Source organism: Myotis nattereri (genome assembly GCF_964212035.1).
Source record: "Myotis nattereri genome assembly, chromosome: 20".
In the NCBI taxonomy this organism is placed as follows: domain Eukaryota; kingdom Metazoa; phylum Chordata; class Mammalia; order Chiroptera; family Vespertilionidae; genus Myotis; species Myotis nattereri.
Window position 1 is genome coordinate 4,737,180 of NC_138096.1, and position 27,884 is coordinate 4,765,063.

Consider the following 27,884-nt stretch of genomic DNA (forward strand, 5'->3'; position numbering starts at 1 on the left):
AATTTCCTTTCAATGTGCACGAATCTGTGCACCGGGCCACTAGTAAATAAATAAAAGGGGAAACAAGAAGGAAAGATGACAGAAACATTTGCTTTAATTTGCATGCCTACAATGCAGTGGGTACAACAGCACGGGACTTGCGATTCTGTTCCTGCAGATATTCCCTAGAAGAGAGCACACTCGCATCTGCGTGTGTGCTGTGCTGTTTTACAAACGCTTTCCATGACCCCGGCACCCAGGCTATGGGGTGAAAAGCCGTGGTTTCTGCGGGTACTTGTGCTCACAAACTGCCGAGAGGTTTACTGCGAGCCGATCCCGGTGTCCAGCGGGAGGCAGCGCTGAGGGTCAGGGGCTGTCCTCGCTCACGTGCACGGGCACCAGGGCGGCTGGGAAACACGGCACAGTTTCAACACACGCAGAGACCACGGAGGGCCAGGCATTCTCACGTGAACACGTCAAGAGGTGCTAGTCACCAGGTGTCAAACCTGAAAACCACTACTCGTCTGTCTGACCCTCCTCGGAGGCTGGGAATCACCACAGGAGCAACAGGCAAACTTGACCCATTTCAATAGAGAGCGTTTCTCACTCACATCGATGCCACTAAGAAAACAGGCTGGTGCCCCTGGAGGGGGGGTCGCTGCCTCGTCTGCATCTTCTGGCTTCATCAGCTGGACCATCATGTCCGTCGTTATAGTACCCAGTGCGAGGTTCCCAACCAGGTGACGAGATAGACACAACGCCGAGAGGTGCTACCAGCCAAGTGTTTACAAAGCAGTCAGTGTCCTGTATCACTTCCCAGCAAAGGCACGTGACCTGGAAAAGCAGCTTACATCACATGACCACCAACCACCAGGCTCACAACACAGATTCTTACAGCACATGAACCGCTTAAGAAACACAGACACAAAGATGCAGGCTGCCCCCACAGTCTGATTTATGGTAAAATAAGTGAAGCAAATGAATTTCAGCTTAAATAGACTTCATTTATTTTTCTCGGCAGTGAAAAAACATCGGTTTAAACTTTGAAAAGAGCTTTTACCCCAACCAGACCTGAATCGCCTAGAACTCACTCTAACGTACAATTGTTGCCTAAGTTTGAAGCAAATCAAAGTACAGAGAAAAAGCAATACATGGAAATGACCAAGGATTCTGCAGGAAATCGAGTTTAAATAATAGGCTTTGTCTTCAGCTGAGGGAACGAGGAAGTCACACCCCCAAAACGATTTTTAAGCTTACAGGAAAAATAAACCAAGTGCAAACTTTCACATTTTCTTAAGCTCCGAATGAGCACTGGGAGTAATTCTCCGCGATACAACTGACCTGCAATATGATCACTTTTAAACCTGTTTACCCCAAGGTCCCCTCGCCCGCCACACGACACTTCACCCCTAACATGAAGGGAAAGTGGAGGCGGCTCCCAGCCAGCCAGCCTGTTCATTCGACTGAACAAAAACATCACCATCCCCAACAAAACCCAGCTCCACAGCGGTTAGGAACCGGGTCAGGAGAGAATTAGCCAGTGAGCCCTTCCTCCCTCCATCCACACCCCTCCCTGCAAGGGTGACTAAGTCTTTTTAAAAGATGGGGAGCCAACCCAATGGCTGTAAAACGTGCCAGTAGCCCAGTGGCCACGGCTCCGACTGGGGCCCAGCAGCCATGGCCGTTAAGGGCCTTATGGCTTCACACAAGACTCAAGAGGCCAAGGAGACCTACTTGTCCCCTCCCTCCCTCCACACAGGCGCCACCTTCCCACATTCTATCTCCTAACACCTTTTAAAAGGATCAGCATTTCCAATGTTAAGGGTATTTGGATCCGGGTTTAGAAGTGACTGCTTAGGACCAATGAGTCACCTGTTGGCACAGACGCCTCGAAGGGCAGCTTACATGCCCTGAACTAGAGAGAGGAGAGGGGAGAGGCAGCCCAGGGGCTTGAGCTGACCCCCCTGCTTAAAACTCCCACCCGAGGAAACCAGACTGAGGATTGCATAGACTGTGCTCTAAAGTAAAACCCCTAAAAATGCTTCCCTGAATGGAAAATAGTAAGTTTTGTGCACATCATGTTTTAAATTGGCATTATAAATCCATGAACTCCCACTCAAAATTTATCAAGATGGAAACTGCTAAATATGCAATTTTTGTGTTTTGTTTTGTTTTGTTTTTTTTTAGTAAATGAACATTTCTAAAATTGGAGAAGATACAAAGAAACACAAAATCAAAGAAACTGGTGTCCGGGTTCTGAGTACAGACGCCCTCACTCAGGGCCTGGCCTGGCGGCGGGCAGTGGTACTTACCTTCACCGAAGCCGGGCCTTCAGACCAAGCGAACCTACAACAGCAACTACAAACTTAGACACAAATCAATGAAGGGGGAGTGGAAGTCCTGGGGACTCTTCAGGAACTTCTGAAACCAGACACCTACAAGGCCACCCATGACACGGGCACTCCCACATGCTAGGAGTGACACAGAGCAAGGCTGGCCAGGCACTGCGGTCCGCGGCCAGCCCCACCCGAGACCAGCCCTCAGGCTCCCGGCCTCGCCTTCCCAGCACAGACAGTTCACAGTGCTACCAGGAAGGAAACAGTCGTTTAGGTCTGACAACTAGAAATGAAGCATAACAGAGTAGGAACAAAACCAATTCCAACCGAACAGCATAGCAGAACATTCAACAGAGGGCAACGAAATTAAACACGGAATTAGCATAACTTACATGTTTTAAAAGTATATACTTCCTTTATAAATACCTCTAATTGACAGTCTATTCAGAATCATAAATATTCAAGTGAACATTTGCATTTCTCCTTAAGAGCTCAGGTTCTTGAAGTCCCGGAAGATTAGTCTCCTTCTGCTGAATGTCCAAGAGGAAAAGTCCTCACAGTCACTTTATGTCTAACCAGACATAGAAAAGCCTTTATTACCTACTGTGTTGCAATAAGACTTTAAAATTCTGTAATTCTCTGATGCTTGTAGAAAGCCTATAGGAGAGAAAAGAAAGCCTTTTAGCACCGCTAATATGACGTGTACATAGCTCAAATGGTTGACTATTCAAATGGTATATTGGCTATTATTAAAGCAAAATCCAAAATAAAAGGATGTATTCAACACTGAACATTGAAGCTTCTATTTTAAAATAAGTACATTGTGATTCCTTATTAAATATTAATAAAACACAGAGCTATGGTCCTTCGGTCTTGGCTTAGAAGGGGCCAAGGAAGCCAGTTACTTCTTATCAAGATTCACGATGGGAACAGTGATATGATTAACTCATTACAATAAAGAACCTTAAGACATTTATATTTAGTCTATAAGTTCATTTTGCACATTTCTCTCCAAATACCCACTCTTTTCTTTTTTTAAAAAATATATTTTATTGATTTTTTACAGAGAGGAAGGGAGAGGAATAGAGAGTTAGAAACACCGATGGGAGAGAAACATCGATCAGCTGCCTCCTGCACACCTCCTACTGGAGATATGCCCGCAACCCAGGTACATGCCCTCGACCGGAATCGAACCTGGGACCTTTCAGTCCGCAGGCCGACGCTCTATCCACTGAGCCAAACCGGCTAGGGCCGCTCTTTTCTTATTGCTCCCCAAACACACCAGTTTGCTTTATACTCTTAGCTCACAGTCTTTCAGGGAAAGGATTCTTTGTATATTGTCTAGCACTAAAGCCATGTCCATGGTGCCTAATCAACAATGAATGAAGGCAGTAAGACTCTGGAATGGGAATCACAAAATAAACCTATAAGCTCAGTTATCCTTCTGTACAATTCAAGGTGGATGCAATAAAATCGAATGTTTTCTTTCTGTAGATTTGCCAGAGCAGGGCCAGGCTCCAGGCCGCTAGCAGCCCTGGCTCTGAGTCTGGCGCCCTCTAGAAGACAACAGAGGTAATAGCAGGCAATCAGGTAGAACCACAGTGGGACGGTGGCAGTTCAATGTTCTTTCTCAGTTACCTTATTTGGATTAAAAATGTTTAAATTATTTAAAATATTTTTCATTTAACTTTGAATAATTTAAATTTAACTCAGTCTCTCCTGTTTTATCTTACTACAGGCCCCATAAGCGGGTGGACTGAATTTTTCATGAAATGCCAATTACTGATGGACATTCTGTGTCTACCTTGTTTGAAACCTCCGCTTACACATCATCTTTATTTATTTATTTATTTATTTATTTATTTATTTTTATTTATTTTTTTAAAAATATATTTTATTGATTTTTTGCAGACAGGAAGGGAGAGAGATAGTTAGAAACATCGATGAGAGAAACATCGATCAGTCGCCTCCTGCACATCTCCTAGTGGGGATGTGCCCGCAACCCAGGTACATGCCCTTGACCGGAATCGAACCTGGGACCTTTCAGTCCACAGGCTGACGCTCTATCCACTGAGCCAAACCGGTTTTGGCTACACATCATCTTTAAACACAGGGAGGCAACATGGTGAAAACTTTGCCACTAAGACGGGGAAGGGGCAAATAACTTATTTTTAATTTAACTGCCTCTTTTTAACTTAAAAATGCACGTTAAGAAAACGTAAGAAATAATCCCCGTATCACTTGGTTCCCTATTTTTTTTTTCAATTCTTAACTTTTTTGCATTTTTTTTGCCAGCGCAGCTTAGTATTATTTCCTCTGTCTCAGTTCTCCCTGTTCTGTATTCTCAGGAGGCTGGTGTTACATGTAATTCTGTAGGCAAATTCAAAATAATTTTGAAACCATCTGTGATACCAACAAAAAGCAAAATATCTATCTGTATGCAGAAGTAGCGGGCTAAGAACGAGCAAGAGAGAAATGCCTCCTCGGTTTAAGAAACAGGACCAGCCCTGGCCGCTGTGGCTCAGTTGGTTGGAGTGTCGTCCCATATACTGAGGTGGGGGTTCAATCCCTGGTTGGGGCGTGTACGGAAGACAATCTATTGATGTTTCTCCCCCGCTCCCCGCACTTCCCTTCTCTCTAAAAATCAATAAGCATATCCTCAGGTGAGGATTAAAAACAGAAGAAAGAAGAGCAATGAAAGGTTTCATCTGTCTTTCCTCACCTCTCAACCAAGCTCTCGGTCCCCATTCTTGTTCTTGAACAAGTGACGCTCAGCTACCGAGGGTGCTACTGGGGGAGAGCGTCCTCCCACACACCTGAGAAGGCAAACTGGGGACCCCTGGCAAACAGATGCTGAGAGCTGTGGAGAGCTGGCTGGTACAGGTATGATCGTGAACGTTTTCTCTCTGTCCGCGCAACAAAGCAAAGCCGGCCAGCTGAGCAGAGATGAGCGCTGTGGCTGGCAGCAGCGGAGCGCCAGTCGGTCCTTACCTCCCAAAAGCATTGAGAAGAGCAACTATTTCCTGCCGAGTGAGCTGGAAGCCTTTCGATGGGCTGTTCTCCGGAAGCTTCTGGATTTCTTTCTCAGAGAACAGTATCTTCAGGGCAGTTCCTAAACCCTGAGTCTAAAGAAAAGAGAGAAACAGATGATCAATTCATATCCTAACCACTGTGAGGTTTAAAGGAAAACTCAGTTGCTGGTGTGAGTCAGGAAATGCACATGAACTTCATTCACTTCCCCATCTTATCAAACTTACGCAAAGCGGTTTCTGCTTCCTGGCAGATGTGCACATGTCAGTTTACGTGCTGAACAACTTCACACATACCATTCGATTCCAAATTACTAAAATGCCTTTTTTAACCTAAAAGTATCACAGCAGGATTACGATGTTCAGTAAGTAATCTTGAAAGCCTTCTTTACAGGCTCTAGCAACTCTAAACTTAGAAGTTATTAGCGAGACCTACACTTAGTAATTTCTTAGTTATAAACACTAGAGAAAAAGAAGAAAGGTGGTGATTTCTGTGTAGCCGCCATTAGAATAATTCTGTCTACTGATTTTCTGACTTGTCATCTTTGTAAAAAAAAAAAAAACCCCACACAAAATATCAATTCTTTTTAGGCAGAATGTGGAGGGAAATGAGCAGAACTTTCCTATTTTGTGACGAGATGACTTTCTTTTCATCATTGAAACAGGTTCAGTGACTAAAACTTCATGATTAAGTCTTTTTGTATAATTTTTATTTACCTTTGATATGGGTATATGAAATACTAATGTTCTCTATTTATAACCCCCAACTTCAGAAATGAATCTGAGATTCTACCAATAGAAACAGACGCACTGAAACCAAACCCCTAACAGAGAGTAATCAGAAAGACATCCTTACACATCACATAAAAGCCACAGCGTTTAATACTAACTTTTTCATCTCTAACACAGAAAAACCACACTTCGGGTCTCTAATCCAATGAATGAGGGCATTTTAATAAAAAGTTTCAACTCCTCGTGGGAAAGTGTAAGGTTAGCAATAGTTTCAAACAGAAGGCAACACACAAACCTGCAGCTTCCCCCACAGCCTGCACTTGTCACACCCAACGCAGTCCATTATGCGAGAGATGTTCTTGAAATGCAGCCGGAATTCCTCCTAACGGGTAGAAAACATTTGTGTTCTAATCAGACATTTAACAGGAAACTGTGTTAGTCTCAATTATAAGAAATAAAAGTTTTGAAGTTTATTAGTGAAGTAGAGGCCTGATGCACAAAATTTGTGCATGGGGGTAGGGTCCCCGAGGCGTGGCCTGCGATCAGAGCCAATCTGTGGGGCGACCAGCGGAGTGATGGGGCAGAGGGAAGGACCCCCCCCCACACACACACACACACACTTGGCTGGCCCTGGGTCCTGCGGGCAGCTCCTGCATTGAGCGTCTGCCCCCTGGTGGTCAGTGTGCGTCATAGTGACCAATTGTTTCACCAGTCGTTCTGGTGTTCGGTTGATTTGTTTATTAGGCTTTTATCATATAGGATGAGTTTTCAACAAAGAAGAAGAAAATTATTTGAAACTATATAGCAGAAAAAAAACCAAATTTCCAAAACTAAAACAGAGTTGTGGCTAAATCATTTCATTTCAGAAACACCAACAAACTCTTACAATGGAGAGCCGCTCAATGCTAATTTATTAGTTCGTGTGTAGCCACATCTGAACTAGCTTGGGGTCAAAGGTGTTTCAAAATTTAGAAACACAGTGCATCCACTATTTATTATGAAACGCTCCACCAGAGTGTGGGGCAACACCCTGTAATCAAACCCATTCATGTGTCTGCAAGAACAGTTACACAAACAGGCAAGAATATTTACACAAAGCAGAATTAAAAAAAAAAAAAAGGCTATAACAGTCTTACATCAGGTCAGGTTTTGCTAATTGATTTGCACCAAACACAAGCAGCATGTTTCAGCTTTGGAGCTTTCTGAACTTGGGCGCTGCACATGCTACTATCTGCCAGCCAGTCAAATACCTTTATACTGCGAAGGGCACAATAGGTTCCTTAATGTACATCCTGTCAGCAAAGGGAAACGAAGGCCTCCCACCACACGTGAGGTTTCATAACGTCCCTAAAATACAGTCTCCTGCTGGCCTCACAGGGTAGCAGGCACTTTCTGCCTCCTATGCTGCTAAGGCAAAACACGAGTTTCACAGACTGTGACATTCCGTAAAATAAACTTTAGAAACAGAAACGATTTCTTGCCTTCAACGTGGGTTACAGCTCATGCTTTTTGCAAAGATGCATCAAAACAACACACACACTGTGATTGTAAAGCGAGAAAACTCTCAGAACGCTGCCCTTCAAAGCCATTACAAGGTGCCATCCATGGTCATGGTGATGGCTGGGACCCGCCCAGCAGGGTCTGTGAGGAAGGGCTGGGGAGGAAGTGTGGGCGGGGGGACTGCATCCCTCACAGCAAATCGCCTCACCAGTGAGGAGAGCGAACAGGCGAGTGGGGGGACCAGGACTAGAGCACAACCAGCGAACCGCTCCCGCCCGTGTCCTCCCCCCCCTCCCCCTTCAGCAACCTTTACCTTTAGAGACTTGGCCCCCTTCTTGTCCCCGGAGAACATGGATTTCTCGTCAAAGTGCATGGGAAAGGACCTGGGGAAATACAGGACTGTAAGCGGCAGGTGACATATTCCAGTGCTGGGTACTAGAGCCCTGGGAGAACTTTGACGGGTACTTACAACCAATCCTAATTTGCTCACATGTAAGGCTTAGGAAAGTTCACACAGACACTATTCAATAAGACTAAAGCAAGCTTTACAATGTACAAAGATAGCTTTAGCATGTATAAGTTTGTAATGTTTTAAAGAAATTATATGATAAAAATAATCTAAAAAATGAACTAAAACAATTTATGTGAACAATGTAATCACTCTCTTAATATTTTACAGCGTCTTTTAAAAGTTAATCATAATTTACGTTCAGCACTTCTTAATCCAACACTGCTCCATGCTCATCGTCACTGGTAAACTCAAGTTTTAGATCCAGCATTTTTTTAAAGGTTAAATTCTTAGAAGGTAAGGCTAATAATGTTCCCTTAAGTACTGATTGATATCTAACACACACAGGTATCTAACATGATAGCACCTGAACTTCAATAGCAACTGGAATACAAAATGGGTAGAAAGAACATTAAAGTAGCATTAAATGTTGCTACATAAAATTTAAAGTTATATTTAAAAAGATAGCCTATTCTCAAGTATGAAAGTGCAATGACGCATTATTAGACGATTTTCAGATAACATTTTTAGAAAAAACGTCCAAGACTGCTGTTGTCCTGGCCATCCTCGTCTATCTTCCAACTCTCCCCTTTTTTAAAATATATTTTTATTGATCTCAGAGCAGAAGGGAGAGGGAAAGAGAGACAGAAACATCAATGATGAGAGGGAATCATTGATCGGCTGCCTCCTGCATGCCCCCTTAGAATCGAACCCGGGACCCTTCAGTCCGCAGGCCAACGCTCTATCCACTGACCCACACCAGCCAGGGCTTTGACTCTCCTTTTGCTAAAGAGCCTCCCGAGGCCTGTGTGCACCTTCAGGCGCCGCCTCGTTAGACCCAGGGCGGCCTCCCAGCCCTGGCGCGAGTCTCACTTTGTGTCTTGGAAGATGTTCAGGAGGAGGGTCTTGGTGTCGGCGTCATCGTCCACGCTGCCAGTGTACAGATCGACCACCGAGCGCTCGAAGTACGGGGCCACCTTGGACAAGGCCCGCAGCTCAATGAGGTACAAGAAGTACAGGTTCTTCAGCCGCCTCGGGCCTTCTCCCTTGGTTTCCACGGGGTCAAAGCGGCGCTTGAATTCTTTGATGTTAGGTCCCCAGCTGGGCTTACCCCAGGTTTCTAAAGAGAAAGAGCAAAACACGATATACTTTTAATAGGAAGATTTTTAAAAATATATTTTTATTGATTTTAGAGAGGAAGGGAGAGGGAGAGAGAGAGAGAAACATCAATGATGAGAGAACCATGGATCGGCTGCCTCCTGCACACCCCCTACTGGGGATGGAGCCCGCAACCCGGGCATGTGCCCTTGACTAGAATCAAACCCGGGACCCTTTAAGTCCGCAGACTGATGCTCTATCCACTGAGCAAACCAGCTAGGGCTAATAGAGTTTTTAAAAATAGAGAATGTGTATTTTCCCCAAACAGTTTTCACAGGGAAAGAAGGCAAATTTCTACATAACAATCTGATCACCTTCCAAAAGATAATTCGCGCACAGATGTAAATTGATGCTGGCGTGAAGTCCCGATATGAGCTTATAGAAGACTCTTTTCTCCAGACATAAACCTGTTCAGGAAAACAGTGAAAAAGACACCACATCCATTTACGTAACAGAAATACGAAGGACTCAGTACATAGGCTTATTTTTAAAGTTAAGATTCAAGAACATGAAGAATAAATCAAAAAATGGTATGAAATAATTAGGTCAAGATTCTCTCAAGAGAAAATAAGGTTTCGACTTCCGAACAGAGTGAACTGGATGATGCCTGGAGGCAGAACAAGCAGAAAATGCTGGGCTGCCGGAGGCCCAGACACTGAGGATGCCCGTGCAGGCCCCACGTTACCCAGAAGGCAACAGCACAGCTGTTTCACGGTTAGAGCGAGTCCTGCTCTGGCGTAAGGGCAGCCTGCTCCTCCCCCTCCCCGGAGAGGTTCTCTCTCTCACCCACTAGTGATGAGGAGGAAGAGACTGATTTGGTTTCTCTCCTCCCTCCAGGCCTTTCGCCTTCCAGGGCAGGATCTATACTGCTTTATCCTTAAACTAGACAAGTTCAGATTATATTAACATGTGAATTCAGGTTTAAAACCTTCTGAATTCAAATTGACCTTCCCTGTTTCGTGGAGAAAAAGTACTTCCTTCCATAGGAAGGCCTGTGTGGACTCAGGCCTGCAGGACGGTCACGGACCGAGTCGGGATGAGCATCCACGCAGAGCGGCCGGACTGGGGGCCAGTGACAGCGCCGGTGCATTTCCATGATGCTGGGCTGGGCCTCAACATTTTCAAGTAATTGCCTCCCAGAACATAATAACCTAACACATGTGCTTTTCTTTTCAACACTCAAAATTAGCTGTCTAGGCAATGAATCCCAAAACTTACAAAAATATACTCAGTAAATCAATACATTTCTTATAAGAACCCAATACATTTAAAACGCAGACGTATTTACCTTCTAGCCACGTGTAGAATGATTCTCCTTTAAAAAAGAACACACACACACATACAGAACTGGGTTAACATATTTTAAATCATCATTTATATATTCGAATAAATTAAGTCTATAAAATATTTTATGGCAGATTAAGGACTATTTCTAGAAATGGCCACTACTTCATGTGAAGTAGAAAAATAGAGACATGGGTCTAGAACAGCCGTGGGCAAACTACGGCCTGCGGGCCAGATCCGGCCCGTTTGAAATGAATAAAACTAAAAAAAAAAAGACCGTACCCTTTTTTTGTAATGATGTTTACTTTGAATTTATATTAGTTCACACAAACACTCCATCCATGCTTTTTTTCCGGCCCTCCGGTCCAGTTTAAGAACCTATTGTGGCCCTCGAGTCAAAAAGTTTGCCCACCCCTGGTCTAGAAAATAAAGCCCAAAGGTAATTTAAGTATTGGGAGAATGTTCTTATAAATGATATTTTGACTAGTAAAAGTTTTGAGAAAACATTCCAGTCAAAATGTTATACAAATCTTATTCACTAGAAAACTTAAACATTCATAAGTATGGGGAGAGAGTTTAACAATTTTAAATCTGCTTTTGATAACTATAGCACTCTTTCAAAAGTCCAGAAAAAATAGTGAGTTATAATTAATACAAAAATCTCATTATTGTTCTATTTTTCCTGATTCAGTAAAGCTAGGTATATTTCCTCAATTATTTAAGACTATTACACTTCAAGGGATAGTTCTGAATTCCCTTCATTTTCAAGACATTCTTCAGAAAAGCGAATGACTCAAACAGAGGGCTGGGACCTATCTGAGCACTAACGCTGAAGGACTATTTCTAGACCAACACTGCTGTTTACTGAAGAACAAAACGGCAGTGAATAAAATGGAAAGAGTTAATGCTCTTCCGGAATCACCAATCCTGATTTTACGTAAGAAAAGCAAACCTCAACACACACGAGCTGAGCAGGAATCCAGGGGATAAATTACCAGCAGGTGGTGGGAAATTACCGGGCCTCCTGGGGGTCCACTCACTTGGCACATCTCCATCTTCCTACAGTCACTCATTCAACATCCTCTTACTAAGAATCATTCATTATCTCCCTTTTTTTATTCAAAAAACCCCGGGTGCTAATAGGAAAGTCTAGCCCCCCAAGGTCCTCAGTAATCTGGCTTCTATCATCTCCCTAATTTCCCCCCAGAAAGGGTGTTAGGGAGGCCCTAACTTTCCTAGCGCTTACAGGAAAGCGCTTTTTTTTTTAAACATAGGATAACTTTATATTATTAAAAATACTCATTTTTGTCACCAACCATTGGTAGCTATTTTCTGATAAAAAGGAAGATAAACACTTTCTTTTGAACTAGAGGAAAAACAATGTTTTTGATCATTAAAAACATTTCCTCTCCTTGAAACAAAACCACAAGAGTTTAACTCACCATCATCTTCTCCTGAAACAGAAAATAGTAGACAAAGTTTTAGAAAATGTCTTACAAAGTTCCGATTCTAATCCTATTAATCTTAATATGGGATGGAACTTCACTGGGTTACACTATCCATTATACATGAACCTTGGTCAGTGTGTAGTTATCCTACAAGTGAAACTTCTTAATAAGAATACAGGACAAAAAGTACAAGATTTTCACGTTTCATACAATAGATAATATCAGAAAGCAACTAAAAATAATCAGAAAGATCACTGTTTCGATAATGAGCTAACAACTAGACAAAGTCACTGCCTCAGTCACCACGTCCAGGACACTCCCTGCACACTGTGGTTTCCATGAAGGAATGCTTCCCTCTTAAATGGCTGCTCCCGCCCGGCTGGTGTGGCTCAGCGGTTGGGCGTCGACCCCATGCGCCAAGAGGTCACAGGTTTGATTCCTGGTCGGGGCACGTGCCCAGGTTGCGGGCTTGGTTCCCGGTGGTGGGTGTACAGGAGGCGGCTATCGATGTTTCTCTCACATCGATGCTTCTCTCTCTCTCTCCCTGCCCTCTCCCTTCCTCTCTGAAGTCAATACAAATATATATTAAAAAAAAAAAAAGAGCAACTTCATTCTTCATGGAGCTGCCTTCTCCCTCGCCCAGCCTTGCCTCCCTTTCCTGTTCCTGCTTCTCTCCTCCCTCGGTCTTTTCTGCAGAGCAGGCTCGTCCCTCCTCCTCGCTCCAGCAGTTCCACGGCTCTATTTGGCTCCCAGGAAACTGCCGATAGATGATGGCTCACATGTTCTAACGCATTTTCCACAAAGCCCCTGGCTTAGGGCTGGCCCATAGCAGGTGCTCAATAAAAACATATCAAAACCTTGAGCCTTAACTCTGAGTGTTTCATACACTTTTGATCGTTCAAATTAAGCAAAACATAAAACAGTTGAAAACGTTCTCAAGTCAAGTTTCGTTATAAAGACATTTTGTAAACAATCCCTAAAAGCATGGAAATGTATTTAAAAACCCACCTCGGCTGGGTGCCAGCGGGTTTAAAGGACGATAAACAGATCGAGGCCTGAAAAACACACACAAAACTCAGACGTGAGACGGTTTGCGTTTGTCACGTAGTTTTTCCCAAGAGAAACCCGGTCCGTCCTCCCCGCCCTCCGTCCGCCCTCCCCTTCCATCCCCCTCCATCCCCTCCATCCCCCTCCATCCCCCATCCCTGCGGTTACTTGAAGCAGTTCTCTTCATAGATGCTGTTCCACACCCTCCAGGCGGACGGCCCTTTGTAGCCCGTGTAGCGCTCGGGGTTCAGCAGCAGGTCCACGTACTGGGCCGCTGGGGACCTTTCGTCTGAACGAGAGACAACGCATGAGCCATCCCCGGTTCACGATCATCTCGGACTCAGCATCACAGAGCAAACAGGACTCCCGGAGGACGGCCACCGGTTTCAAGTACCTCCGGCCTCGCCGGGAGGGGAGGGCACACTTGTGACTGCACTTGACCCGGGACCGGTGGAACTTGGACTTGGAGGAGCCCGCCTCCCTCTCCTCTGGGCAGCCACAGGGACCTCGCCTCCTCAGAGGCGCCCAGGGTGCTCAGTGTCACCGCGCTGGCGGAGACCTAGCAGAATCATCACTTAAGATTTTCTTTTATTTCTTCCCTAAGTCTATACCTGTCTAGACACATGCTTAAAAACATCTATTTTGTTAGCATATGTTGTATTAAAAATAGAGATCCTGCTACTCTCTACTTCTGACTTATGAAGTAAATGGCTCAGTAACTTTGTGATTTAAATTTCATCATTCCTAGACTTACACCATAGTCTCGTTTTTTAAAAAGTTACTCATTTGCCCTGGTCGCTGGCTCAGTGGTTAGAGCGTTAGCCCATGTGCACCAGGGGTTCGATTCCTGGTCAAGGGAACGTACCTGGGTTGCAGGTTTGTCCCTGGCCCCATCGGGGGTGTATGCGGGAGGCAACCAATCCATGTGTCTCTCTCACATTGATCTTTCTCTCTCTCCTCCCCTCCCTCCCTCGCTCCCTCCCTTCCATCCTCAGGGTTGAGCCTACAGCCCTCCATCACCAGCTCTATCCCTGCTGAAACGTGACTTACTCAGGAGAGCCGACAGTATATGAAGCGCCCATGTAGCTTCAAAGCACAGCCTGACTTAAAACCTACTGTTCTAGACAATGCTGTTAATTTATTAATGAACATGTTTTGAGGGAAAATATAAAAGTAAAAAAATCTATCCCGTTACATAGGTTATTTATGAGCCAACTGCTTCATCCGGCGAACCCTCACTGCACACGGCCCACGTCCAGCTGCTGCCCTGGGCACTGGGGCCACGGGAGCGAACAGAGAGGCTGGGCCTGCCCTCGGGGGTGCAGTCTGGTGGGCCGGACAGATCTGAGCAGGTGAACTCGGCCACGGGCCGGACTCCTGCCAGCTCCCGGGGGGGCAGGCGCCCTGGGACAGCGGCAGTGGCTGCCGCCTTACAGGGGCTGGCAGCAGGCTTTGGCGAGGTGACAGTTGAGCAGAAACCTTAAGTAAAGGGAGAAGCAAGCCATGCATGCAGACAATTACAAAACAATAAAACAGAGAGGGAGGGACAGCAGCTGGCCGTAAGCGGCTGAATTATTGAAAAAGCTACTATTTGATCTGTAGGGATCACCTTCCTGTCACGTAACGACAGAACACGAAGGCAGAGAGGGCTGTGTGGTGTGTTCCGGGAGCCCGGGTGGGCCTTTAGAATTTCTGTTTTAACCCAGCGATTTAGATAAGTGACACAGCACTCCAAGAGACTCGTAAGAGTAAAGATAAGGGCCTAATGAAGGACTCGGGCCCACTTCACACAATTCTTGGGAAGAGTCTCCTACAGATAAAAAGTTCAGGGTCACCTCAATTGCCTTCTGTAAGAGGAGCAGCAGTGACTGCCTGTCTCTGTCTCTCCCAGGGGGTTCTGGGAAGAGGCTCTGGGGAAGCCCATTAGAGTCTCTGACACTGGAAGGCTTGCTGAGACCTGCAGCAAGTCCCAGCGTGAACGTGTGCGTAGTGTGTTCACAGCCCTGCACTCAGTGGCTGAGCTGGAGTCAGGAGGTGGACTTCATCCTGGAAAGAACACAGGCTTTGGGCTCCGTCAGACCCGGGGGGGAACCCTGTCCCGGCCTCTTGCTCCCGTGTGACCTCGGGCAGGTCACTTGGTCTCTCCTAGATGGTCTCCTCAGACAGGAAATGACCACACGTCCTAAGATAAGACAGCTGTGAGGGCGAGGGTCATACACAGAGGGCACGGGGTTGGGACACAGGCTCACAACAGCAGCCATTATGGATGAAAGGTCCACAGAGCAACATGCAGCATAAGAGACCTGCAACTGCTGACATTCTGACTGATTTCAATGTCTTGGAAAAGGTTCAAGAATAATTTAAATACAGGAGCTGATTTTATTACCGTCAAGTTCACAAAAGTGATCCTGTGAGTCATCGTATCTCGCCCAGTCAATAAAAGCCTCTTTGCTCTGATTGCTACGGGAAGGAGGGATAAAAAAGAAAAGGATTAAACTTGGAGTTGAAAATGACAACACTGTTTTCTAGTGTCATTAACAACAGATAACCTGAGGCCACTGCTCTATTACTTAGATGGTGTCACAAATTCAGTCAGTGGTCACATGCAGGATGATGAAAGTTACATGAAAAACAGGTATCAATATGAACTTCCACAGATACTAACTGCTAGTGTGCATCAAAAAAACATGCCCACGGAAGCTCAAGGTAGCAGTTTATCTAAGTAAAAAATGTGAAACAAGCCCTAACCGGTTTGGCTCAGTGGATAGAGCATCGGCCTGCGGACTGAAGGGTCCCAGGTTCGATTCGGGTCAAGGGCATATACCTTGGTTGTGGGCACATCCCCAGTAGGGAGTGTGCAGAAGGCAGCTGATTGATGTTTCTCTCTCATTGATGTTTCTAACTCTCTATTCCTCTCCCTTCCTCTCTGTAAAAAATCAATAAAATATATATATATTTTTAAAAATGTGAAACAATCTAAATGCCCATCAGGAGGGGGATAAGTAAAATGAGGTATATCATGAAAACTATTCATCCGTCAAAAAAATAAGTCTCCATGCTTAACATGGATAGATCTAGAAAGCAAAATGTGTGGTGTGAAAAGAAAACTTGCAGAATGTGAAATATATTGTGTCATTTACAAAAAGGAAAAATAAAATCGTCTGCACAGAACCATATATACATATATGTGATAAAAACATGGCCTGGGTAGACACCAAATGCATGATGTAGTTACTGCTAAGAAAGAAGGAAAGAAAGCAGGATTGTGGGCTAGCAATGGGGGATTTTAATATCTTGGATATTTCTCTTTTCTTAAAAATAGTTGCAAGAGGTAGAAAATTTTAATATTTATTCATTTGGAGTGGAGGATATATAGGTATTTATTATAGTATCCTTTCTACTTTTCTATATTAAAGTTTCTCTTTAAATAAATACTATAAATGAAATTGCTAACTTTATTGTAAACAACAATTATAATATATATGTGTGTGCGTATATATATATATATATATATATATATATATATATATAACTCTAAACAAACAGGAAAATTAAAAAGGATTTCTGTAACATTCCATTCCCCACTCACTATATGTTCAGACACTTTACATTGCACCTGAGACTACGTACAAATTATTTATGTGGGCCCTCAAAAGCAGGTTTGTACTTAGAGCAAATAAGGAAAACCAACAGAAAAAACATCTATGAAATTTACTGGTTAATAGTAACCTTTATCATTCAAAATGGAATAGATAAATGGAAGTGCTATTTACAGAAGACGGAGAGATTCCAGTTCCTTTTCCCATAATAATCAGGAAGAACAGACTCATCACAGCACTAGCAATCTTTTAGGTTTTTACTTTGTAAGAGAGGCACTATGGGTGATTTAGAGATTTCAGGGCAAATCAGCCAAGAAGAGGAAGCAAAGCCTGTAATGGAATTTAGGATAAAGAATACTTTCTTCCTTTAAAAGTTAGTTGAGCCCTGGCCAGTTTGGCTCAGTGGACAGAGTGTTGGCCCGAGGACTGAAGGGTCCTGGGGTCAATTCCGGTCAAGGGACCAACCTCGTTTGCAGGTTCCCTGGCCCTGGTTGGGGCGAGTGCAGGAGGCAAACAATCAGATGTGTCTCTCTCACATCGATGTTTCTCTCTGTCTCTCTCTCTCCCTTCCACTCTCTCTAAAAATCAATGGAAAAGCATCCTCTGGGTAAGGATTAACAAAAATAAAATAATAATAATTAGTTGAGACGTTGATGTTTTTACATCACAAGAAAAACAGGAGATGGTTGATATAAACATAATAATTTTAATACGAAAACAAAACTTACCTCAATGTGCTGTTAATTGCTCCCAGTTTGCTAGCTTGCTCACAGTCTTCGAATTCTTTGGTATTGTTGGCCACTTTCAAGTACTGAAAGGAAGTTCACCATAAACAAGTTTTAGTGAAAAATCATTCCCTTCCTCTTTCTTTATTTCTGGCTCGGCTGGCAGAACAGTCAGTCTCCCAATGACGAGATAACACTAACTATAGCTACATCCTATTACTGAGAGAAGAAACACAGATGAAAACGAGTCACAGATTTCTACCTAATTAGTAAGCAAAGACATGGGAAACAGTCAGCAAGCTGGCGAGGTGTGCACTGAGAAGCCCTCAGGGGGACATCTGACCACACGGATCAGGAGCTGCAGGACAGCATGACCCTGGACCAGGAGTCCCTCCGCGGACACCCGTCCAGAGCAACAGTGACACACAGACACCAGAACGATGCACAGCCACTTTCCCAGTTATCTGCACCATCCTGGGTGCTGAGATAGCAACCCCAGGGCCGCAGTCTTATTTCTACTACAGACCCAGGAAAACCTACACGGTACACAATGAGACAGAAGACAGAGATGTTAGGGCGTCGCTGTGTGTAACGGCAAAAAACAAAGACAGCTGAAATGACCATCAATACAGAACATGAGACAGTCATACAACCGAATATCAGGCAGCTGTTAAAAGTGAACTAAGACGACATATCAACAGAGACAACATTTAAAAAAGCATAATGCTCAGTAAAAACACAGACTGAAGCCCTAGCCGGTTTGGCTCGGTGGATAAAGCCTTGGCCCGAGGACTGACGGATCCCTGGGTTCAATTCTGGTCAAGGGCACGTACCTTGGCTCCCTGGCCCTGGTTGGGGCACGTGCAGGAGGCAACAAATCAATGTGTCTCTCTCATATCGATGTTTCTCTCTGTCTCTGTCTCTCCCTTCCACTCTCTCTAAAAATCAATGGGAAAATATCCTTGGGTGAGGATTAACAAAACACACACACACACACACACAAACAAATATACTGAAACAATTAACCTGAAGAAATATAAAAATATAGTATTTAAATCTTTTAACACATTGTATGCGGGAAACGTGTTTACACGTTTTACGTATTTATACGTTCTACCAGTGTAGTAGAGCGCGGGACACGTATTAATACGTTTTTTATAGACTAGCGGTAGAATGCGGGTAACGTATAAATACGTAAACTAAAGTTATCGTAATTTTACTGAACGTTGCCATTTGCGCAAAAAATTAGCACAAATGGCCCGCTCCACCTGTTAGCGCGCGATAAAAACTACCCGCAAACAATGTGTTAAAATGTCATAAAAAAAAGCTCTATAATGCTGTGGACACATGTACAATAAAGTATGGAAATAAAAAGTATCACAGAAGGATACGCATCAACTTCAGAAAAGTGTCCAGCTCTGGGGAGGGAGGGCCCGGAATGGGGGTGGGAATGAGTCCAGAAGGACTGTCTTTATACTGTTTGTTTACTTGAAATCTGAAACAAAAATAATAAATAAAAGAGTGTGAACGTGAACAAAAGCCCTGGTGAGGGAGAGAGCCGGAATAAAGTGGAGAAATAACGCATTACAAGGAAGCACAGAGGGCCCGAGGACCTGCACGTGTCCGTGCCATCGTGGAAAACGACAGGTGTACTGTGTCCAGACACACGTGAGTGGCACAGTAAATCAGGCATGCTCAGAAGAGGAAAGGGTGATTTTTAATCAAGAGGCATTTTAATAAAGAAGCATCCATTCCCTGCCCAGCCAGCACAGCTCAGTGGTTGAGCGTTGACCTATGAACCGGGAGGTCATGGTTTGATTCCTGGTCAGGGCACATGCCCAGGTTGTGGGCTCCATCCCCAGTGTGGGACATGCAGAAGGCAGCCGATCCATGAGTCCCTCTCATCATTGATGTTTCTCTCTCTCTCTCTCTCTCTCTCCCTCTCCCTTCCTCTCTGAAATCAACATACATCATGCGCTCTTCTGCACCCCACCAGCAGTAAGCATGCTGCCCCATGTAAAGAAGAAATAGGCAGTGAAGACGACTCACCTTGTTCGAAATCCCAGCTTTAATTCCGACGGGAATTTTACTCTTAAAAGAACAACAAAAATTTTAAAATTTCACTTTTTTGAGATTTCTTCACAAACTAGTAATGCTATTGCTCTACTAGAAGGGCTATTTTATTCCACAGGAGAAAATGCACTGTCATTCAAATGCTGTAACTATACTACCTCTTTGAGGTGAAAGGTGAGGAGTTACACCAATGTAGACTCTAAGTTATAGGATAGAAAACTGAATGACACACACAAAACCCGAGCAGCAAAACAACTGTAACGTACACTCTCACTGCAGTATTTAGTAGTTTGTACAGTTTTTAGGTTTATAAAATGACTAGATCTCTTTTTCCATAAACGTTCTTACCCCAAAAACAGAAGTTTTAAAAATTTCAAAATTTCTGAAATAGTTATGTTCAATTTTTATTTCTGCTCTAAATTGACACTTACAGTTTAGGCAATTTGGGGTTAATATAGATGGCAAGAGTAAGTCCTCTGGCCCATATTTTACCTAGAGTTTACCCACAGAAGAACTGCATGTAGGTTCAGCTTTTTCTTACCAAGTCAACAATACTAATTTCCTAATTTGACTAATTATGTTGTGTTTAGATAAGAGAATAATCTTGTTTTTAAGAAAATACATACTGAAATATTTAGGGATAAAAGATCATGTTTGTAACTTATACCTAAGTGGTTCAGAATATGATGATATGAATAAATATATACAGAGAGAGAATAATAAAGCAAATGTGATAAACATTAACATTTAGGGACTCTGAATAAGAAGTATATGGAAATTGTACCATTGCAACTTTTCCCTAGGTCTGAAATTATTCCAAACTAAAAACTTTAAAAATACACTATATTCTTAAAGGAAAATGAAGGTACTATATTTTTTAAATGTTTCCCATTAGGAAGGACACCTGTTCGGATAGTTTTGTCATACTTTTAAGGACAAAAAACTACACTAACTGGTTAGGTAAAAAAAGCAAAAAGTCAAATGAAAATATGGCTCATAACAAATTACTAATGAAAAAGAATATAACCAATTATGCTAGATGTCAGAAAACAAAATCTAAAATGTAACATTTCAGCCCTGACCGGTTTGGCTCAGTGGATAGAGCGTCTGCCTGCGGACTGGGGGGTCCCGGGTTCGGTTCCGGTCGGGGGCGTGTACCTTGGTTGTGGGCACATCCCCAGTCTGGGGGTGTGCAGGAGGCAGCTGATCGATGTTTCTCTCTCATCGATGTTTCTAGCTCTCTATCCCTCTCCCTTCCTCTCTGTAAAAAATCAATAAAATATATTTTAAAAAAATAAATAAAATGTAACATTTCATTACAAATAAGGGTAACCTTTTTTTTCCTATTGTTAAGAAGACCAGTTGGAGACCTAATGCCAAGCCTGAAATTTCCCTATTTTATGCGCTTTCGTTCCCACTCTAAACTTGAGATTTAAGGTCCAGTAGCATTTTCTTTGCCTCTGAAACAGGAAGCAGACTTGAGAGAGCACGGAGTGAGTCGGCCAGGGGTAGGCCCCGACCCCGAAGCCGCTGGCTCTGCGTGAGTTACCTCTGGACACGGCTCCACGTGGCAGTCCTTTATGGAGCAATGGCCGTCTTCCGCCCAGAACGGGCATGGCCGCTTCAGGTTGACCTGGAGAGAAAGAACGAGTCCCCGTGAGCACACGCGGGTGCCGGCTCTGCAGGGCTGTCCTCGGGGTCCCTGTGCTGGGGTGGGGGACAGGGTGAGGGAGGAGCCTCCTGTCCCAAGGCGCCTGCGTGGTTCAGAACTTAAATGCCTGCTGTGCTCCAGACTCCCAGATGTAATGATCATTTTTAAAAGTAAACGATGCTCGCTTACCCGGTTTGGCTCAGCGGATAGAGCGTCGGCCTGAGGACCGAAGGGTCCCGGGTTTGATTCTGGTCAAGGGCACATACCTCAGTGGCAGGCTCCTCCCCAGCCCGGGCCCTGGTCAGGGTTCGTGCAGAAGGCAACCAGTCGATGTGTTTCCCTCACATCGATGTTTCTCTCTGCCTTTCCCTCTCTCTTCCACTCTCTCTAAAAATCAATGGAAAAATATCCTCAGGTGAGGATTAAAACGTAAAAATGAATGAATGAATGATGCCCTTTGTCCTCTGACACTTCAAAAAAGGAATGAAACCAAGCGCATGGCTCATCTGGAGAAGCGGAAAGCATTTTCGGGCTCCACACCTCACGTCGCCCAGGGTCTCCCAAGCCCCCTCACCTAACAGGTGCGTCCGGGCACCCACGACCTGTCAGCGCTGGGTGGGCTCTCAGGGAAGATGAAGGTAAAGCACTCCCCACCCCGCAACTCACCATCTACCGGGAGAAACAGAAATTATACGCAGGGTGTCCCCCCCAAAAACCGGTGTCCACACACTGTAACCGCTGAGAGCTCACTTTTGAACAGGAGATGCATGTTAATAGCACTGCCTTTGTAGTTACTCAGAGTGTGCAGACATTTTGGGGGACAGCCCATATGTGTGTTTCTTTGATAACAATGTGTGGTGAGTGCTACCGGGGAGAATCCAGGCCGGCCAGCCAGCCTGCCTTAACTTTCTGTCTTGTCTTTGTCTTTCTCTCTCTCTCTCTGTCTTTATTTTTCTTCTCTTTCTCTCTTTCTTATTGTTCCCAGCATTACAGATATCCCCCAACTTCCCCCATCCCTGAGCCCCCCTCCTCCCAGCCCAGCAGGCCAAAACTTAAGATGCGATTCCTTGCGTCCTGCCTTATTGCTGCGGCCTTTAACCTGCCGCTGGCTGCTCTGTCAGGGCCTGGAGGTGACCACGGTTAGAGCTAAGAACCGACCCTGCAGGGCGACTGGGGGTGGCGCTGGCCTGCACCCCCAGCCTGGCCGGGGCTCCCAGGTGAACGGTAACTGTGGAATCTGACCTGGGGAGCAGCCTGGCACAGGACACTGCCCTCAGCCTGGCTTGGCTCAGCGCCTGGGCAGGTGTGTGGATGGCAGAACCTAAGGTCCAAGGCGCGCTGACAAAACAAGCCCCCGGCCCTTTCAGCTTCTGTGAAAGGAAGAGTCTCTGCCTCAAAAGCGAAAGTGAAAGATGAAGAATTCTCCAAGCAGAGGGAGAGGGTGCAGATGCTTAGAGTTTAAAAAGGCGAACAGGTTTCAGCCCCAGCCAGGGCGGCTCAACGGGCATCGTCCCCTGCACCGAAAGGTGGCCGGTTTGATTCCAGGTCAGAGCACATGCTCAGGTTGCGACTCGATCCCCGCTTGGGACAGGGGGTGGGGGGGTGGGGGTGCAGAAGGCAGCCGATCTATGCTTCTCTCTCTCCTCCTCTCTTTAAAAATCTAAAAAGAAAAAAAAAATGCTAACCGGTCTTCAGTGTAATACTTAATACATTCCAGTGATAAAAGATACACATAGGATGCTGAGGGGTCAAACCTGAGTCTTTAAATGGGTGATAAGAATCACACCTGTAGACAGTGATATGAAAACCTTTGGAAATAACAGAATAAAAAATTATACCCATACCTTGTAATAACGGAAGTAGTCTCGCTCTTGCAACTTTTTTATTTTGGGGAAGATTTTGTAGGTGTTAAAGTTATCGATGCTCTCAATATCACACAAGCAATCATCCAGGACTCCAATGACCTAGGGGGGAAAAAAATAAATAAATAAATAAATATATATATATATATATATATATATATATATATACATATATATATATACACCTATAAAATTCAAAATATGTAAATGATGTTTGAACCTTAACAAACCTGTGCTAGTACATAAAAAGATAATTTGTACATTCAAATTAGCCAGTATTTGCTCATTAAGATACATAACAACCCTGACCGGTTTGGCTCAGTGGATGGAGCGTCGGCCTGTGGACTGAAGGGTCCCAGGTTCAATTCTGGTCAAGGGCATGTGCCTTGGTTGCGGGCACATCCCCAGGAGGGGGTGTGGAGGAGGCAGCTGATCGATGTTTCTCTCTCATCGATGTTTCTAACTCTCTATCCTCTCCCTTCCTCTCTGTAAAAAATCAATAAAATATATTTTTTAAAAAAGATACATAACAAAGTAGCCCCTTCTTACTATGGTCAGTTCAATAAAAAACAACGGAAGGATTAGATATACCCATTCTGAAGAACTACACATGTTTATTTAGCGGTAAAAAAGAAAGACACTGCGTGCTCTTTCCAGGCCTAAACATAGATTTATGTTTCCTAACACCAACCAGCTCTCCAGCACTAACTGGGCCCAGTTCTGCTCTGGTATTACCTGGAGTTGGAGCAGAGCCCGCAGGTTAAGGGCTCAGCCGCACAGGGCTCCCCTCGCCACACAGGCCAGCCCCAGACCCCGGGCCCCCTGCACTTGAGGGCTATTCGCCGGGGTTTCCCAGGACCCCCTTCTCAGGTGGGATAATTGGCTAGAACAGCCTGCAGAACTCAGGAAAACACTCCACTCATGTGCACTGGGTTCTTGTAACGGCGACAGCTCGGGAACAGCCAGATGGGAGAGATGCACAGGGCACGGCACTGGGAGGGGCGAGGCGAACCTTCCTCACCTCTGAGCCACCCGACGGACCACCTCGTCTCTGCTCTCGCCCACCTGGGAGAGAGCACCCCGTAGCTTTCAGAGCTTCTCTGGAGCCCCCTCCTGAGGTCCAGGCCACCCTGCGCCCACCTAGGGGCTCCCCACCTAAGTCGTAACCTCAGTGTTAACGGCCGAAAGGCACTCCGCATACTCAGGAGGTCCTGAGGATGTCAGGAGCGGAGCCAGGACAGGTAGGCGACAGGGACCTGATACACAGCTGCTTACCCCCGAGCGGGACAGGAAGGCCCCGGGGGGCTCGCGCCGTGAGAGGGACGTGAAGTCCACAGCCAGGTGGAGGGTGTGGCTTGCATTTTGTATCATCAGAGAAGGTAGCCGTCGAGTAAGGGGACAAGTCTGACAAGGTGACACCTTAGCAGAAACAGAAGGGAGCAAGGGAACCACAGGAAGACCCCAGGAGAGGGTGCATCGAGGCTCGAGGCGGGAACACACTTGCCACGTAGGAGGCACAGCGGGGAGGGGAGGTGGCTGCAGCAGGTCTAGCGGGGAGCAGACTGGGACAAGGGGGTTCGAGGGGCAAGATCGGGAAGCTGGTTCCTGGTGCACCGAGTCTGAGATGCCTCGTCGGCATCCATCCGAGTGGAGACAGTGAAACGGGGCTGGATATCCAGACCTGGAGCGGAGACTCCTGGTCTGGGGCCTCGGAGAGCGGATTGTGTAGGTGGAATTCAAAACCCAAAGGTCACATGCGATGTGTTCAATATATTCTTCTCAATGATTTCATGTGAATAGAATATCTTCCCAAAAAATCTACAGTTTTCTTTACGCTGTACTGTCTTGCTTACGATTTAGTATAGGAAAGAACTGTCTAAGTTTCCCCATTTCCTGTTCCTGGGGCTCCCTGCACTTCACTTTTATACGACAAAGGAGCAGCAAGCACCCTGAGATGCACTGTGAGGATCACAGAGTCCCACTGCCGACCTATGAACCAGGAAGTCACAGTTCGATTCCCAGTCAGGGCACAAGCCCAGGTTTCGGGCTTGATCCCAGTGGGGGGCGTGCAAGAGGCAGTCGATCCGTGATTCTCTCTCACCATTGATGTTTTTATCTCTCTCTACCTCTCGCTTCCTATCTTTGAAATCAATAAAAATATATTAAAGGTGCCAGAACTGGTTCGGCTCAGTGGATAGAGCGTCGGCCTGCGGACTGAAGGGTCCCGGGTTCGATTCCGGTCAAGGGCATGTACCTGGGTTGCGGGCACATCCCCAGTGCGGGGCGTGCAGGAGGCAGCGGATCGGTGTTTCTCTCTCATCGATGTTTCTAACTCTCTATCCCTCTCCCTTCCTCTCTGTAGAAAATCAATAAAACATATTTTAAAAAAATTAAAAATATATATATACATATATTAAAGGGGAAAAAAAAGAAAGAAAGAGAAGGGCGCACTGGGCCTCCTGCTCTGACTTCCTCACTGACCTAGGTGTGGTATTAGTCACATGAGTTCTCTGAACTTCAGTGACGGGAAGAGCCTCATTTCTAGACACAGCCAGTAAAATGAGAGAACGGACACTGAAACCTGTTACAGACTAAAGTACTATCTAAAGTACAAACACTCTATCAGAAAGTACCACCAGAAACAAAAAACAAACGTATTCACTTCTGAGGCTCATCTGGCACAATGCCAATCTGCATATGCACAAATCTTTCATTTCACCGAGTGAATGAAATGAATTGAAAATCACCCACATTCACTTGGATATACTAAAGGTGAAAGGAGAGATGCAATTATGAAGCAGTAATACACATAATTAGTAGCAGATGAAGAAACGAGAGAGAGAGAGAGAGAGAGAGAGAGAGAGAGAGGAAGAGAGAGAATCTCATGCTAGAAAGATATCTAAATGTAAATTCCACTCACAAACAAGCATCCAGCCTGGCCGGTGTGGCTTAGTGGCTTGAGTGTCAACCTATGACCCAGGAGGTCAGAGTTCGATTCCTGGTCAGGGCACAAGCCTGGGTTGTGGGCTCCATCCCCAGTGTGGGGTGTGCAGGAGGCCGGTGATCAATGATTCTCTCTCATCATTGAGGTTTCTCTCTCTCCCTTCCTCTCTGAAATCAATTAAAAAATATTTTTTAAAAAAAGATTCAAACATGGACACAAGTAGACTATCCAGGCATTCTGGGATTTAGTGCAGAGAGCCCCGTAAGGCCATGAAAAAAGTGTCTCAATAGACACTGAATAGAGTCAGAAAAAATACGTGTGCACGGTTATACTCATCATTCCCTCTACTCTTTCTTAGCAAGGGGCGTAAATGGCTTCAAAACACAGCTCCCCTGGTGATCGGCCACCGGAGACACCCGTTCCTCCTCCCGGCAGTTCTGCCTCTTGGCGGCAGGTGCAAACAGCCGCACCTGGCAGCCGTGCAGCCCAATTCGACCGTGAAACCCGAAGCAAACACGCCTCTGGAGGGCAAAGATCTGGGCACTCACTACCCCTCCGATTCCCAGCAGACTGAACACTGTGTGCAATACACGCCTCGCTCCCACCGAGACCCACTGGCAGCCGGTCCCGGCCCCCAACCCCTGCCCCAGACCCCAGCCCCTGCCCCTGCCCCAGCCCCAGCCCCAGCCCCAGCCCCTGCCCCAGACCCCAGCCCCTGCCCCTGCCCCTGCCCCAGCCCCAGCCCCAGCCCCAGCCCCTGCCCCAGACCCCAGCCCCTGCCCCTGCCCCTGCCCCAGCCCCAGACCCCAGCCCCTGCCCCTGCCCCTGCCCCAGCCCCAGCCCCAGCCCCTGCCCCAGACCCCAGCCCCTGCCCCTGCCCCTGCCCCAGCCCCAGCCCCAGCCCCAGCCCCTGCCCCAGACCCCAGCCCCTGCCCCTGCCCCAGCCCCAGCCTCAGCCCCAGCCCCTGCCCCTGCTCCAGCCCCAGCCTCTGCCCCAACCCCTACCCCAGACCCCTGCCCCTGCTCCAGCCCCTGCCCCTGCCCCTGCCCCAACCCCTCCCCCTGCCCCAACCCCTGCCCCTGCCCCAGACCCTGCCCCTGCCCCAGCCCCAGCCCCTGCCCCAGACCCCAGCCCCTGCCCCTGCCCCAGCCCCAGCCCCAGCCCCAGCCCCTGCCCCTGCTCCAGCCCCAGCCTCTGCCCCAACCCCTACCCCAGACCCCTGCCCCTGCCCCTGCTCCAGCCCCTGCCCCTGCCCCTGCCCCAACCCCTCCCCCTGCCCCAACCCCTGCCCCTGCTCCAGACTCCAGCCCCTGCCCCTTCAGCCCCAGCCCCAGACCCCTGCCCCTGCCCCATCCCCTGACCCTGCCCCTGCCCCAGACTCCAGCCCCTGCCCCTGCCCCTGCCCCAACCCCTGCCCCTGCCCCAACCCCTGCCCCTGCTCCAGACTCCAGCCCCTGCCCCAGACCCCTGCCCCTGCCCCTGCCCGCCACGTGCTGCACCAGGACCCACAGGGCAGAGGCAGAAACCGCTAAAACATCGTCCCAAGCAGGTGACAGCCGAGACCTCCAGCCCCAAAGTTCAGGAAGTGAGGTCCCATGCGCTCCCGGGGCGCTCGGCTCCCGCAGGCCGGGGGGCTGCCTCCAGGTCTCCCCAACTCTCCCGGGGGGCGTTGCTGGGCCCGTTCTCCACGAGCAGCGGGGCGTTTGGCGCCCCCGCCCCCCTCCCAGCGGCTCCACCATCAGCTCGGAAGGAACCCCTCGGGCCCGCAGCCTCTTCCTCCTCCCCGCCGTCACCCGAGGTCGCCACCCCGCGCGGCGGCGCTTCCCGGACGCCCGCCCGGCAGGTCGCCCGCCGCCCCCGCTCACCTGGGCCTCGACGACGCCCCGCAGGAGGCTCAGCGCGACCAGCAGCCGCAGCGCCGCCACCCCCCGCCCCGCGCCGGCCCGCCGGGCCGCCCGGCTCATGCTGCCCGCGCCCCGCACCGCGGCCGGCAGGGCCCGTTGGGGCC

The 27,884-nt window shown here is 46.8% G+C and overlaps 2 protein-coding genes across 2 annotated transcripts in view; one reads left to right on the top strand and one right to left on the bottom strand.

Annotated features, from left to right (window-relative positions):
* GPR137B (G protein-coupled receptor 137B) overlaps nucleotides 1-27,884 on the top strand; it is a 499,787-nt gene that overhangs the window by 15,944 nt on the left and 455,959 nt on the right. The gene's annotated exons all lie outside the window — the stretch shown is intronic.
* Nucleotides 963-27,840, bottom strand: ERO1B (endoplasmic reticulum oxidoreductase 1 beta; the record flags this gene model as incomplete). Its single annotated transcript, XM_081114517.1, has 17 exons — nucleotides 963-2,972; nucleotides 5,307-5,440; nucleotides 6,372-6,458; nucleotides 7,890-7,959; nucleotides 8,958-9,204; nucleotides 9,557-9,649; nucleotides 10,531-10,557; nucleotides 12,983-13,029; nucleotides 13,190-13,310; nucleotides 15,408-15,481; nucleotides 17,349-17,431; nucleotides 19,395-19,436; nucleotides 20,968-21,051; nucleotides 22,914-23,033; nucleotides 24,207-24,350; nucleotides 26,283-26,396; nucleotides 27,742-27,840. The coding sequence occupies 17 exons, from the start codon at nucleotides 27,838-27,840 to the stop codon at nucleotides 2,912-2,914; spliced, it is 1,647 nt and encodes a 548-aa protein (XP_080970643.1). The 3' UTR covers nucleotides 963-2,911.